At 56.9% G+C, this 13,751-nt stretch overlaps 2 protein-coding genes across 5 annotated transcripts in view; one reads left to right on the forward strand and one right to left on the reverse strand.

Moving 5' to 3' along the window:
* The window catches only part of CDH23 (cadherin related 23), a 419,047-nt gene that overhangs the window by 310,289 nt on the left and 95,007 nt on the right, over positions 1–13,751 (forward strand). For both annotated transcript variants that reach the window (XM_054659691.2, XM_054659692.2), the window contains exons 25-27: positions 350–502; positions 2,550–2,663; positions 6,118–6,266. In XM_054659691.2, the coding sequence (XP_054515666.2) occupies positions 350–502; positions 2,550–2,663; positions 6,118–6,266 (416 nt within the window). The remainder of the gene's footprint in view (positions 1–349; positions 503–2,549; positions 2,664–6,117; positions 6,267–13,751) is intronic.
* Positions 5,151–13,222, reverse strand: C10H10orf105 (chromosome 10 C10orf105 homolog). 3 transcript variants are annotated; one of them, XR_010146917.1, is made up of 3 exons: positions 10,489–10,684; positions 8,450–9,793; positions 7,445–7,866 (listed from the first exon to the last, which is right to left on the reverse strand). XR_010146917.1 is itself a non-coding variant. In XM_003951658.6 (2 exons), exon 2 carries the CDS (start codon positions 9,786–9,788, stop codon positions 9,387–9,389), a length of 402 nt encoding a protein of 133 aa, XP_003951707.1. In that variant the 5' UTR covers positions 9,789–9,793; positions 13,071–13,222; the 3' UTR covers positions 5,151–9,386. The 3 variants fall into 3 exon arrangements, 2 of the variants coding, with proteins under 2 accessions (XP_003951707.1, XP_016774012.1); XM_003951658.6 differs by lacking the exon at positions 10,489–10,684 and adding an exon at positions 13,071–13,222 and having other exon boundaries at positions 5,151–9,793; XM_016918523.4 differs by having other exon boundaries at positions 5,151–9,793.

Below are 13,751 nucleotides of genomic sequence, written 5' to 3' on the forward strand. Positions count from 1 at the left end.
GTCGTCATCGTTGTCATGATTGTCCGTGTTGCCATGGTCGTTGTTAGGCGCGTACTGGAGAGAGGTTCTAAGGTTTTCTCTCCTCCCTTTGACAGCTGAGCAGCAATAAGCCCCCAGGGCACAGGGACAGCGGGAGGGTCTGGAGCACTGGTGGGCCTGGTCCTGGCCCCGGTGGGCATGGGGGGCCCTGGGCTTATGGCCAGGAGGTGTTGACACAGATGCCACTTGGAGCCCGTGACTCCCTTGGGAATTCATTCCCTACTTGGTCTGGTGCTGGAGACGCTGCTCTGAAGCAGGGTCTTCTGCGGCAGAAGCCAGGCCTAGCCCCGGCGCCCATTCTGCCCCGCAGTGCTGGATGTGAACGACGAGACGCCCACCTTCTTCCCGGCCGTGTACAATGTGTCCGTGTCGGAGGACGTGCCACGCGAGTTCCGGGTGGTCTGGCTGAACTGCACGGACAACGACGTGGGCCTCAATGCAGAGCTCAGCTACTTCATCACAGGTGCTGCCCCGGCCTCCGCCCACCTGTGCAGGCCTCCTGGGGCCCTGCCCCCACCCCTCCCAGATAGACAGCCAGACTAGGTGGGGGCAGGTGAGGGTGGAAAAGAGGTCAGGGCTCTACTGTTGGGCTTTAGCCTCTGGTGGTGCCTCCCGAGGATTTGCTCCTGGCTCTTCCCAAGGGCTTTGCAGCTGGATCACTCTGGACTGGCTCCCTGGGGACCTCCTGAACCTGTTGGTTGCAGGGACGGGGAGCATCTACCAAGGTTCATTCTAGAGGGAGGTAAGGCCCCATGATTCCTAGGGAGGAGCCCTGAGCCCCACTCCCCGCCCCAAGTCTGGGTGACAGAGCAGTGACTTGGAGGAATGTGGCCTCATCCTTCCTTGGGGACCTGTTGAGAATTCCCATCTGTTTAGAGGCAGATGGTTTTGATCTCCCTAAATGAAATGGTTTTAGCTCAAAAATGTTGCCTGGCTGTTGTCTGCAGAGCTGTGGCCACAGATGATGAGGCCATGTCCTGGCTCACAGGGGAAAGTGAGCTGCAATGGATTAGTGATGTCTGCCACAGTGGTAGGATTGGTAGGTGGTGGCGCACATGCCATGGGTTTGCCATTCCTGGATGAGAACACAGCTTCTTAGCCTCCCCGACACATGAGAGATGCTGGGACACATGGGGGTGCAGTCTTCCCCATTCCTCAACCCTCTTTGGCCCTTTTACTGGCTCAGTCTTCTCTCTGTCCATGACTTGCCTACCAACACACATGTTGCCTCTGCATATGTGTGCCTGTACACACTAGCAGGGCACACACCAGCCTTCCCAATGCCTCCCCATGAAGCAAGGAAGCCCAGCTCACAGCCCATCTGTGGCTTTGCTGCGGCCAACGTGACCTCCCAGCCCTCAGCCTTCCCTTTCTTCCCTCACCTCCCTGAAGGGGCCCAGCACCCTCAGGCCCACTCCTTACAGTCTGGCCCTCAAGTCGGCCCTAGGGAGGGCTTAGTTACTAAGACCCCTCACATGGCACCAGCTCCATGGCTCCACTGCCCACACTATTTACGTCCTAGTTCTGCCCTGGGCTCCCCGGGAGTCAGAGTGTGTCCCTTGCAGATGGTACTTCAGACACTGGGGAGCACTGGAGGTTTGGGGGTCAGGAGGCTTTCCCTAGGGGCAAACCAGCAAGAACAGGGGAGCACCTGGCAGCCTGCAGGATGACTCTTCAGCACCCCAGAGTGGTGGGCTCCCGCTGACCTGCCCAGAGCCCTCCCGGATTTTCAGTGCACATTCTGCAAGGAGCTGAGCCCAGTCCTGCCCAAGCTCACCACAAAGCTGGTGCCGTGGCGCCCTCTGCTGCCCAGAGCACCACACTGCTCGCCAGCTGGCAGGGGAGGGGTCTCCACGCTGTTCTGGAAGTTCCTTCCTGACTCCCGTCCACCGCCAGAGGAGACCCTCACACTTCCCACCTGTCCCAGAACTCAAGGAGACTCAGTAATCCCTGTCTCCTGTACACCTGCCTTGACTCCTCCCTCTGTGGAGCCTCCATGTCCCCACTCAGGAAGCTTCGCTCCTCAGCCCATCTCACCTCCGAGATGAGGGGCCTGGGGGATGCTCAGCCAACCCCAGAGTTCTCAGCAACATATACAAGCCCCTATGCAGGTTAGCTGCTCAGACGCTTCTGCAGGACGGGCAGGGAGCAGAGGGGTGAAGGATAAGCCCAGGGACCCACGCATGGAGAAACCCAGAGTGGCACAGGCACATCACTGAGTGAGGGGTTCTCCTCTGTGAGGTGGAGGCTAAATGAAATGGTCTGCATGAAGTACCTGTAAACAGGAGGTGCTTCGTGAAGGTTAGGAACTGATTCCAGGCATCTGGCACCCCCGCTGAGCCCACCCAAGCTGCACCCGCATCAGAGCACCTCAGGCAGGGCCGAATCAGCAGCACAGCCTCCCACTCCTGGACTCACCATCGCGGGTCCCAGCTCAGGAGCAGAGTCCCCGCTTCCCCTGGCCGGGAGCTCTGTTTCCCAGCCGGAAGCTTCCTCTCCTTCACCCACAGGTGGCAACGTGGATGGGAAGTTCAGCGTGGGTTACCGCGATGCCGTTGTGAGAACCGTGGTGGGCCTGGACCGGGAGACCACAGCCGCCTACACGCTCATCCTGGAGGCCATCGGTATGCACCAGTCCCGCACCCACCAACACAGTGATCTGGGCAGAGTTCACACAGGGTGCCTCCCAGGAGCCGGCCTTTTGCTAAAGGCTGAACTCTGCCCAGATGCCAGTGGAGAAAGGGCCACCAGGCACTCACCAAACATTACTCAGCACTTGCCGGGCATGAGGTTCACTGCATGGTGCCACATGCAAGACACTAGGATGGTAAGGTGGGAGCTACATGGGAGACCCACATGTAGACAAATTACTGCAAATCCAGGCAAGCCAGCAGGAAGGGAAAAGGATGACATAAGAGTATTGGGCAGTGGTGCAAACACGGAGGGGGAGAGGTCACGGGAGGCTTCCTTCACGAATCGGCATCTGGGAGTGCCTTTGAGTGAGTTAGGACCCTTTCAGTTGAAAATTTTAAAATAAAATAAACTGACTTCAGCAATATGGGCTCACAAAACCAGTCCACTGGGAGATGTAACTCCCAATATGACTGGATTCAGGGCTCAGGTGACACCTCAGGCTTCAGTCTCTGCACTGGCTGGCGCTGCCTCCTGTGTGTTGATGTATTAGTCTGTTTTCACGCTGCTGATAAAGACATACCCGAGACTGGGTAATTTATACAGGAAAAAAGGTTTAACGGGACTTACAGTTCCACGTGGCTGGGGAGGCCACGTGGAACTCACAATCATGGCAGAAGGCAAGGAGGAGCAAGTCCCGTCTTACATGGATGGTAGCACGCAAAGAGAGAATGAGGAAGACGCAAAAGTAGAAACCCCTGATAAAAGCATCAGATCTCATGAGACTTATTTACTACCACGAGAACAGTGTAGGAGAAAATGCCCCCATGATTCAATGATCTCCCGCTGGCTCCCTCCCACAACATGTGGAAATTATGGGAATACAATTCAAGATGAGATCTGGGTGGGGACGCAAAGCCAAACCATATCAGTTGGCTTTATTCTTCAACTCACATGGTGGCAGGTCGTTGCCCCAGCCTCACCTGTACACATTCTCAGGTTCAAGTGCAGCGGCACGGAAGACAGCACTTGTCTCTTTCCCCTCCCTGGCAGAAGCCCTCAGATCAGCTCTAGATAGATCCATTCTGCCCCAGTGCCCATTCCTGAGCCCCTCACTGTAGCCAGGGAAGTGAGATGTGCTGGTTACTTAGGCCTAAGTCACATGCCCATCCTGGGCCCTCCCCCTCCCGGGCTTTTCCTTCTTCAGGCCTCAGGGCAGCCTCACCCCCCACCCCAACCTCCAGGAAGACAGTGCCTAGTGGCCAGCAGGGCCTGCTGGTGAGGTGGATGGCTACAGGCTGAATCCAGCCTAGGATGTGCAGGGAGCTGGGGGCAGTCCCACCTACCCAGCATCCCAGGCCTCAGAGCCTGGGAGGGAGGGTCCACAGGGGGACATTCAGGACATGGCCTTCCCAGGGGAGCACAGGGCAGTGCTGATGGACAGAAACAAGGGGTGCCCACTGCAGCCTTGGAGGCCACATAAGGTTTCAGTACATGAGGAAGCAGGGAGGGCACTTCAGGCAGAGGCACCAGCCCATGCAAGGGCCTGGAGGTGGGAAAGTGCCCTGTGTGCACAAGCATGCGTGCATGCACCGCAGCTGGCCCATGGAGTGGCCCACACTGGGGAAGGGGAGGCTGTGATCAGGTAGGGCCATGTGTGGAGGCCTAAACATTGGCCAAGAAGTTTGGTCTTTGGTCTCTGGGCAGCAGGGAGCCCTTGAGGGCCCCAGAGGGGAAGAGTGGTATGATGAGACCTGTGCCGCCAGGTGCCCCTGGTCCTCCCAGGAAGTTTGCAGTGAGCTGAGTAAGAAGGGAATGAATTCTCTGGGCCTCACTCTTTCCAACCATCAATCCCTTCCCAGCCCACCCATGCCCAGATGCCTCTGCCCTCTGCCCTGCTCTCCTCCCCTCCTGGAATGGCTGCCCACCCTCTGGAGACTTGTTATCACCCCTGAGTCCAGCCTTCACTTTGGGCATTGCCTGGCAGGAGGAGAGGGCTTCTGCCAGCCTTCTAGGGAGCCTCCCACACACACACCAATCCCAGCCAGAGCAATAAGCCAACCCCCAAGGGTGGTGGGAGGCTGGTCTGGAGAGGAGCTTTGGAGGGTGAGAAGACCTACCTCCAGTGAGCGACAGCACTGCCACGTATGGTCAGCTGGCCTGGGGAAGAAGGATGGAGTCACCCTAGGTCTCCAGGCTACTCCAGCTGCCTGCACCACCCCCTGGGGTGACCACTCTTGCCTGGACATGCAGCGCTGGTTACAAGCTCCTTCCTCCAGGGAGGACAACCCAAGAGTTGCCCTGGGGCTGAGTCAGTGCCCCATCCTCACCACCTCCCAGCCCTGGGAGGGTCCTGTGGGAACTGGAGGGACAGAGTCTCCAGGGACCTTAAGCTTAGATCCCAAGCAAAGCCCGTGTTCCTGAATGCAGAGGGGACGTTTGTTTGACCTATCCAATATTTTATAAAGAATGACCATCAGTTGTGAAAGTTTAAAGATCAGGAGATTTTATTTAAAAGCTCAGATGTTCAATTTCTCATGAGAAATCAGAAGATCTGGTGTCTCTGGGCCCACATTCTGCCTGTCCGCTGTGGACTGGAGTGGAGGACAGCTGCCCCTCCAGCGGGGCCCATCCAGGTGTTTGACCCAGGTGCTATACCCGCCAGTCCCTGACAGCAGTTGGCTTTTTGCTCTTAGTACCTGTATCTGCATCCTAAATTTGCCACGACAAACTACCACAAACTTAAAACAGCAGAAGTGTATTCTCTCCTGGTTCTCAAGGCCAGAAGTTAGAAATTAAGGTGTCGGCAGGGTCACGCTTCCTCCGAAGGCTCTAGAGAGAATCAGTCCTTTACTGTCCCAGTTTCTGGAGTCGCTAGGCATTCAGTGGCTTGTGGCAGCATAACTCCAGCCTCTGCCTCCATCTGCATGTGGCCTCCTCCTCTCTGTCTCAAATGTCCCTCTGCCTTTCTCTTGTAAGGACACTTGCCTTTGGGTTTATGGGCCACCCAGCTCACCCAGGATGATCACTTCTCAAGATCCTTAACGTAATTACATTTTCAAAGGCCCTTTTCCCAAATAAATTAACCTTCACAGGTTCCCAGGGGTTTAACATGGGTCTGTTTTTTTTGGGAGCCATCATTCAATCCACTTGAGTGCCTCAGTTACCTCCTCTGTAAAATGGGGATGACAGTAAAGTGTCTGCTTCATGGGGTTGCTGTGAGGACTGAATGGGTTAGAAGACTGGCTGGCACATGGTGTTATCTAAGTATTTGATACTGTTAGTGTTATTCCTAAGCTAAAAAGGAAGTCACCCCTTGCAAAGGCTAGGGCAGATGGGGCGGAACAGGGCACCTCTCTGGCCGGTGCCCGGGAGTGTGCAAAGTCACAGGAAGTGTGCCCCTCTCTCAGGCAGCTGCTAACACCTGTCTTCCTTCAACTCCCACAGACAACGGCCCTGTAGGGAAGCGGCACACGGGCACAGCCACTGTGTTCGTCACGGTCCTGGATGTGAATGACAACCGGCCCATCTTTCTGCAGAGCAGCTATGAGGCCAGCGTCCCCGAGGACATCCCTGAAGGCCACAGCATCGTGCAGGCAGGTGGCCCGTGGCCTCTGGGGCAGGTGGTGGGCTGGGGGAGGCAGGGCCACACACGGCCCTGAGGGCACATGCTCAGTGGCACCAGAGGCGGAAGCAGGTGGGGGCCCAGGGTGGGTCCGCCGCTCTGGAAGGTGCTGTGGGGAAAAGGGAACCCAGGCCCTCTCCCATCCCAGGGAGTGTGGGCCCCCAGGTTGCAGAGCTGAGGATAGGGCTCTGGCTCCCCACAAACAGGAGGAAGACTTGGCCTCCCCCTGCATATCTCCCGCCCCACCCAGAAGGGCCTTTCAGAGTAGGGGGGAGAAGGAGATGTCACAATTTCCCGGAAAGGAGTTGAGAAGAGAGCCAGGGCCCAACAAGGCCCAGAACAGAGCTGCTTTCACAGAGCCCTTGGCCGAGGCTCCCCTCTTGGGAAGTAAACAGGCACAAGAAGAAAGGGCTCCTTTGCCCAGGGAGCAGGCGCAACAGCTCCAAGGCTCAGAGGGAGAGAGGGGAGGACCCTGAAAACGATTTGGGTGTGCACCCCCACCTCTGCCCAGAGGCCTCAGTTGCTGGGTGGGGAGGGAGGCCCGGAATGAATGAGTCTCTTTACCAACTATGGGGTTTCCGACTCGGAGGCTGAGCCAAACAGCGAATCTGGGCCTGCCCACTGGGGCAGGCTCCCGGGCTTGGGAGGGACAGAAGCGTGGGAGGCTGGCAATGCTCCCCTCCCTGCATCGGGACCAGGAGGCGGGCAGGAAAGGGCTGGGGAGCAGGGAGCTGACTCCCAGAAACACAGAGAGCCCAGAAAGCCCTGAGGATTTGCGAGAGTGTGGTGGCTAGCTCCAGAAGGAGGAAGAAGAGGGTTCTCTCGATCAGGGCCTCAGCTTGTGAGGACTTGGAGCATACCCCCCTGGCCTGGTGCCTGAAACCCAATTGAGAGCCCTCCCCCTCCTGGACTTTTCCTTCTTCAGGCCTCAGGGCAGCCTCACCCCCCACCCCAACCTCCAGGAAGACAGTGCCTAGTGGCCAGCAGGGCCTGCTGGTGAGGTGGATGGCTACAGGCTGAATCCAGCCTAGGATTTGCAGGGAGGCCCCAGGGGAAGCAAACCAGGAAGAGGTTACTGAGCAGGAAGGGAGGAAGGAACAAAACCCTTAGGGAGGAGGCCTGCCCCACTTTCTAAACCCAAAGACTTGGTTTCTATTTACACAATACTACTCTTACTGAAATCCTAGAGCCAGCGAGTTAATATAGGGCAGCCCTGAGTTCTCCCATTTCTCAGGGAGAAATGCAGCGTCTCAGGATGACTTCTCCAAGGTCCTGTTGGTAAGTTTCTTGTGAAGCCGGACTCACTTTTTGAGATCAGATTGACTTGGAAGGAAGGGACAGTGGGCTTCTCCAATAGAGCCTGCTTGGAGAGAAATCTTTCTAGAGTCATCTGAGGGAAGATGAGGCTCTGTTATGCCAGCTTCCACCAGGACTCCTGCCTCAGAAGGTGGGGACACCCCCAGGCTGGGCCACTCTTCACTCTGTACACAGAAGCCTCATACTTCTGTGCACAGAACTGGGGAGTCAAAGTGAGGGGCTGGACAAGGTCTGGCTCTCTGCAAGCTCCCAAGCTGGTAGGAAAGAGAAGACATAGACAAAAAGGACCCATGCTGCCAAGAGAATGTTCCCTTTCCTCCCCAAGAGAGGTAGGAGACAGTAGGGGCGGCTCCAGGCAGGAGGGCTTCACAGAGTGGGTGTGTGTGAAGCATAAGCCACAGTTAGTGGGTGACAGGTCTTTCAGTTTTCCTGGAGTTTTGGATCAAGATGAGGCTAGAAAGATTAATTGGAGCCAGCTCCCAGAGGGCACTGCACACTGCGCTGAGGAGCTTTGGCTATATCCATTTGGCATTAGGGAGCCAGTGAAGGTTTTGGAGCTGGGGAGTGGCAAGCCAGAGCTCACTCCTTGGGGAGACGTGGCTGGCTGCACTGTGGGTCACAGCAGGATGGGGGTGCGGCAGCTTTGTGGTGGGATCCTGGCCAGCTGACTGGGACAGGAGCTGGGCAGCCCAGGTCCTCCCTCTGCCCACCCTTCAAATTTGGGACCTGACCAAAGTGTTTAACCCTCGCGTTGTGAGGAGAGGTCAAGGGTTTGGGATTCTGAGAAGCCCATCCTGGGGTGGGACTGCTTTGACAGGTCATCAGCAAAGCACTCACCAAAACCACAGATAGCATCCCTAGTGTGGGCAGGACTTGGGACCCCACAGCTGTCCTGGAGAGGTCCAGACCATCCCACCCTCGGGGAGGCTGCCGCTTTCCCTGGGTGAGGTGTGGAGCTTCTGCGAGCTGTCCTCCTCCGAGTCCAGGTGGCATCACCTCCAGCTGCTGGAAATGCCCTGCCTCTTGCCACTCTGTCACAGCACCCGCCCTGGCCTCTGCAGGGAGCCTCCTCGATCATCCTCAATCCCTTCCTGATTGATCCCAACATGGGTGCCCTGAAGAGGGGCCACCAAGACGGCTGCCAAGACCATGCTTGGAGAGCCCTGCTTGCTCCTCCTCCCAGCCGGCACCCAGGCATCTGTTCCACCAGGAGGGAGGCAGCTGCTCCCACAGGGCACCAAGCAGATGCTGGCAGCACCCAGGAAACCCAAGGAAGAGAGCCCCGAGGTTTTGCCCCAGCACTGGGCCAGCACAGATGACAGGACAGTGTCTTGGCCCCGGTGTAGGCTGAGCATTTCACTTGACTAAAGGGAACCTTTGCCATTTGGCAACTTCTCCATGCTGGGCTTTGGCACCTGGAGGGCAAGGCTTCTGTGGCGAGCGAGGGTGCTGCTTCTAGGAGGTGGTTACGAGCCCCAGGTTGTACCCTGTGGAGCCTCAGGCCAAAGGCCCAGATGACCACGAGTGCACATCTCTTGACCAGAAGTCTTTCATCAAGCAGCAGCTAGGGGGTCTGCAGAGAGGAAGGTGCTCTTCTGAGGATCATCTTTGGGAAAGGGCGCTGGCCTGGGCATGCAAGGAGCTTCGGGGGGTGAGTGTGTGTCCCAGACTGCTTGGGCCACTGTCTTCCTGCAGCCTGCAGCACCGGTCTCTGAAGCAGGAGGATCTACAGGTAGACCTAGGGGGATGTGGGGGCATGTTTGTGGACACCCCATTACATCTTGGTAGATTCCATGTAGTCACAGTGGCCGCGGTTGTCCTCGGGGCCCGGCAGGGGCTGTCGAGGGACGGTGGGCCGGCCATGGCGGAAGCTGTGCAGGGAGAGGCGCAAGGAGCCCAGGCGCTTCCAGAGCCGGAGCTGGGGCTCACTGGGGCTCCCAGGGTGGTGGGGCATGCACTCGTGAGCCCTGCGGCGGCTCGGGTCCAGCGCGGCCGGCTTGCAGAGCGTCATGAACAGCAGACAGGTGGCCAGCAGGAGGAAGATGCAGGCCAGGGCGATGAGCATGGGGAGGGGGTCAGTTGCCTCTGCAAGGGTCCCGGGAGTGACGGGAGCTGAGAGAAAGGCGAGGGGGCTGATGGCTGGGGAGCTGGCGAGGCTGGGGCCCTCTGTGCTCATGGCTCCTGCAACAGCAACAAGACAGAAGCTCAAAGGCAGATCAGCTGGACCCAGGGCAGCGGGTATAGGGAAGACTTACCTAGGGAATGTGGATGGGGGCAAGGCACTGTTAAACTGGACAGCATCATGGCCACATCACAGGTTAAGACAGCAAGGTCCAGAGACATCACAAGTCTAAGTGTACACACAGCTGAGCAGTGATGGAGCTGGGCCCAAGCTCAGGCCCTCTTCCTGTTCCACCCTGTGCCCATCTGCCATGCAGACAAGAGGGCGGTGCCTGTCCGCATTTTCAAATCAATCCTCATGAATCATCACAGGGTCTTAGGCCTGGAAACTTAAGACCAACTCTGTCAATAACTTGCTCTGTGGCCAGGAACGAGTTATGGATGGTAAGAGGCCGCAGCTGCCAGGGTCCCTAGCAGTTATCTAATACCAAAGCTGCAAACTGGGGGCCCACGGGTGTGTTTAGTTGGGTCCTTGCCATGTTTTTATCAATGTAATTATGAATATTTTCAAAATAATAACAGATTTCACAAAAATATATGGGTACCTGAATTCTCTTGAAATGTCAGAATTTCACCACTGGCATTGGCCCATGTTCCTGCCTCATCCCTGTGTCTGGGGCTGAGCAGCCGCTGCCCCCTGTAGACAGGGCACTGACCTCCAGCTCCCCACCCTCCCCCACAGGCCCACCATACACCTTATTTCACCTGCCTGGCCCCGTGGGGATTCCTGTGACTGCTTCCCCATGCAGTCCAACTTGCTCCCACGACAGGTGGGAAACTGAGGTCCGAAGAGGGGATTTGGCATTAGGGAGCCAGTGAAGGTTTTAGAGGTGGGGAGTGACAAGCCAGAGCTCACTCCTTGGGAAGGCTTGGCTGGCTGCATTGTAGGTCACAGTAGGGTGGGGTGGGGCAGCTTGGTGGTGGGAAGGCCAAGGCCACATTGTGAGCCAATGGCCAAGTGAAGGTCAGAAGCAGGTCTCCTGACTCCTGGCCCCATGGCCTTGCCACCCCTCTGGCCCCCAGCCCTTTCTGAGCTCAGTGAGCTGCTCTGGGAACAGGTGGGAAATAAACCCACAAGGAGTTGACAAGGGGGCTGGAAACCCCCCAGGGACATCATACACCTGACAGGGCATTTCCTTTCCCACTGAAGATCATCCCATTAGACGCAGTGCAGCAGACGGTCCTTGTCGATGGAAAACCAGGCTGAGCTTTTGGCTCAATATGTCTGGGGTTGTAATAAAAATGCTCACAGATCCTGGCCAGCAGATAACACATGACCAGAGGGTACAGATGAGCAGGGCCACCTGGAGAGCACTGGCTGGGCCCTCTCAAGGAAGTGGAGGGGCCTCAGCCCAGAATGATGGTGTCAGTGCCGGAGTGCAGGCCCAGTGTGGTCAGCTCTGTCAATTTCCCAAGAGAAGCCAGAAATCTGGATTTTTTTAAAGGCAAACATTCTAGACGTTTAAATGTTGGCAGCTAATTCAAATTTGTTGAAGGCAAGAAAGAAGAGAGGTGGGGTGGGGGAGAACACAGCAAAAGCCAAATAAACTTGATTTCAAAATAATGTGAAATGAATTTTCAAATATTTGAAACACTACACAGGCCAAACCAAACACATAAGCAGAGGACGTCCAGCTTGCAGGTCAGCATGTGTGATATTTAAATTCTACTGACGTGGACAAGCAATCCCAGGGGGTCTGATAAAAAGTCATGATTTCCCTTTAACCTTGGGGTCTTTCCTTTTCATGAGGGTGGGGGATAGCAGATTTTCCTCCTTCCCAGCTTGCAGCTTAGATAACAGTTGAGTTTCTAGCACGGAAGCTCAGGAGGAGGAAAGATGTCACGTCACGCTCAGAGAAACCCTGCCACAGGTAGTGGGGAGGGGAGTGGGCCACCTAGTTCCCCACCCGAGGGACTCCTGTCCCTACCCCAGGCACTCACCAGCAGCCGCAGGACCTCACTCCTGGCTCCCCGCGCCCAGCCAACTGAGGGCATGCAGAGCACCCCACCTCCCACCCACTCCCCACCACCACCCCTCCCAGCACTTCCAGGCAGAAAACGACCCCTCCCAGCGCCTGGCTGGAAAGTGTGATGCCCGTCTAGCTGCCCAGGGCCTCCGCCTTTGCGGCATCAGGCCTAGAGAGCACTTTGGCTGGGCAGCTGTGCATGGGTTGGCCTTTCCTTGAGTCTGAGCAGGGAGGAGGGATGGGGTGTGCCCACCACTCATTCCCATGGGGAGAAAATCAGCCATCCCTCTCTCCTACCCTGGACGATGCTTGGCCAGGAGTAAGAAAAGGGCAGTCTGAAATGGGAGATGCCTCAATCCTACTAGTTCTAATGTTATTTCAAGGCCTTCAAAGGAATCTGGAGACCCTATTGGGCTAGCAAATAGGATCCAGCCTTCAGGCCTTGAGACCTGCTTTAATTTAAAAAATAAGTGAGGCCAGGCGTGTTGGCTCTCACCTGTAATCCCAGCACTTTGGGAGGCCAAGGCAGGAGGATCACTTGAGCCCAGGAGTTTGAGAACAGCCTGGGCAACATAGTGAGCCTTCATTTCTGAAAGAAAAAAAAAAAGTTTTTTTAATTAGCCAGGTGTTGTAGTATGTGCCTGTGGCCCCAGCTACTCAGGAGGCTGAGGCAGAAGGATCATTTGAGCCCAAAAGTTTGAGGCTACAGCGAGCTAGAATCATGCCACTGCGCTACAGCCTGAGCGACAGAGCAACTCTGTCTCAAAAAAATAAAAAATAAAAAAAAAAAGTGGAGTTGTAATTAGCATCTGAGTAGTTCCTGTGGCAACGAGAGATTCCTAAGTGCTTGAAAACAACACGACACCCTTCCTGGAGCACGAGGCAAGTCCAGCTGCCAGGCCCCTTGACACCCGCTACTGACCAACCAGCAAAGGCCAGCTAGTACTGGGAGAGGATGCCTTGCCCGGACCAAGGCCAGGAATCATCTGGAGGGCAGTTGAAGCCACTCCCTTCCCACTGGGGCCAGGGTGCACCAGCGGGCCCTGCTCTGGACATATCTCTGCAAGCTCAGTCTAGGACCCTCCTCTTCCCTTGGAGTTCCACAGAGCAGGACCTGCTGTGGGCAGAGAGGACTGCTGTGTGGCCTCGGGCTAGTCCCTACCCCTTACTGGGCCTTGTTTCCCCTCTCTACAGAACCAGAGGACTGCCTAGGTCTGAGCACACCCTCACATTCTCCCAGGAGTCCCCAGCAAGGGTCTCCACCACACTTCCCTCTCCAGGCCTTCTCCTGCAGTCCCCCAAGCACTGACCTCAGAGCCAGACCCCAGCCGTCCCGAGCTCCGTGGAGAGGTCTTCTCAGCTGTGGGAGGGAGGCCCAAGGAGCCCTGGGCAGTGCCTGTGACCCCAGCCCTGCCAGGCTCTGCTGTGCCCTGCAGCCCTCGGTCAGCCTGGCCAGCAGAGTGGCCTCCCCGTCACTCCCCAGCTGGACCTGGCTTTGTCTAGAAGAGTTCAGGCCCTGCCTTGGGGGAGGGGATAGCTAAGGGAGTAGGGATGGCAACTGGGTTGGGAAGAGGGAGAGGGGAGCTGTCCAGAGACTCTGGGATGCCCCCCGGCCTTCCCACCGCCTCGCTCCAGCCTGTCTCCTTGGAGCCCTCTCAGGGGTGGAAGACTCTGGGGAGACGCAGGGGGAGGGTTTTACTGCCTCTGCGGCCCCATGGCGCTCACCTTCCCCTGTTGGAAGTTTGAATGGTATGGTCGGCGGCAGCCAGTGGGTCGCTATTCAGTGCCTGCCAGCCACCAGGTTACCCTGGAGAGGGGCTACAAGCCATGGCAGGAGGGGAGCAGGCAGAGTGCTGGTCCCTGGCAGCCCCTGAGGCCCCTCCTGCAGCGTCCCTGGGCCCCACTCCTTCCAGGCTTTTCCCTCAGCTTCTAGAAAAGCACCTTTGCTTTGAAGGTGTCTGGCTACAGAAGCGAGGGGTGAGGGGCATCTT

The sequence above is a fragment of the Pan troglodytes genome, chromosome 8 (assembly GCF_028858775.2).
Source record: "Pan troglodytes isolate AG18354 chromosome 8, NHGRI_mPanTro3-v2.0_pri, whole genome shotgun sequence".
Taxonomy (NCBI): domain Eukaryota; kingdom Metazoa; phylum Chordata; class Mammalia; order Primates; family Hominidae; genus Pan; species Pan troglodytes.

Excerpts from the sequence above, each read along its gene's own strand:
- C10H10orf105 (XM_003951658.6), bottom strand. The coding sequence starts at position 9,788 with ATGAGCACAGAGGGCCCCAGCCTCGCCAGCTCCCCAGCCATCAGCCCC.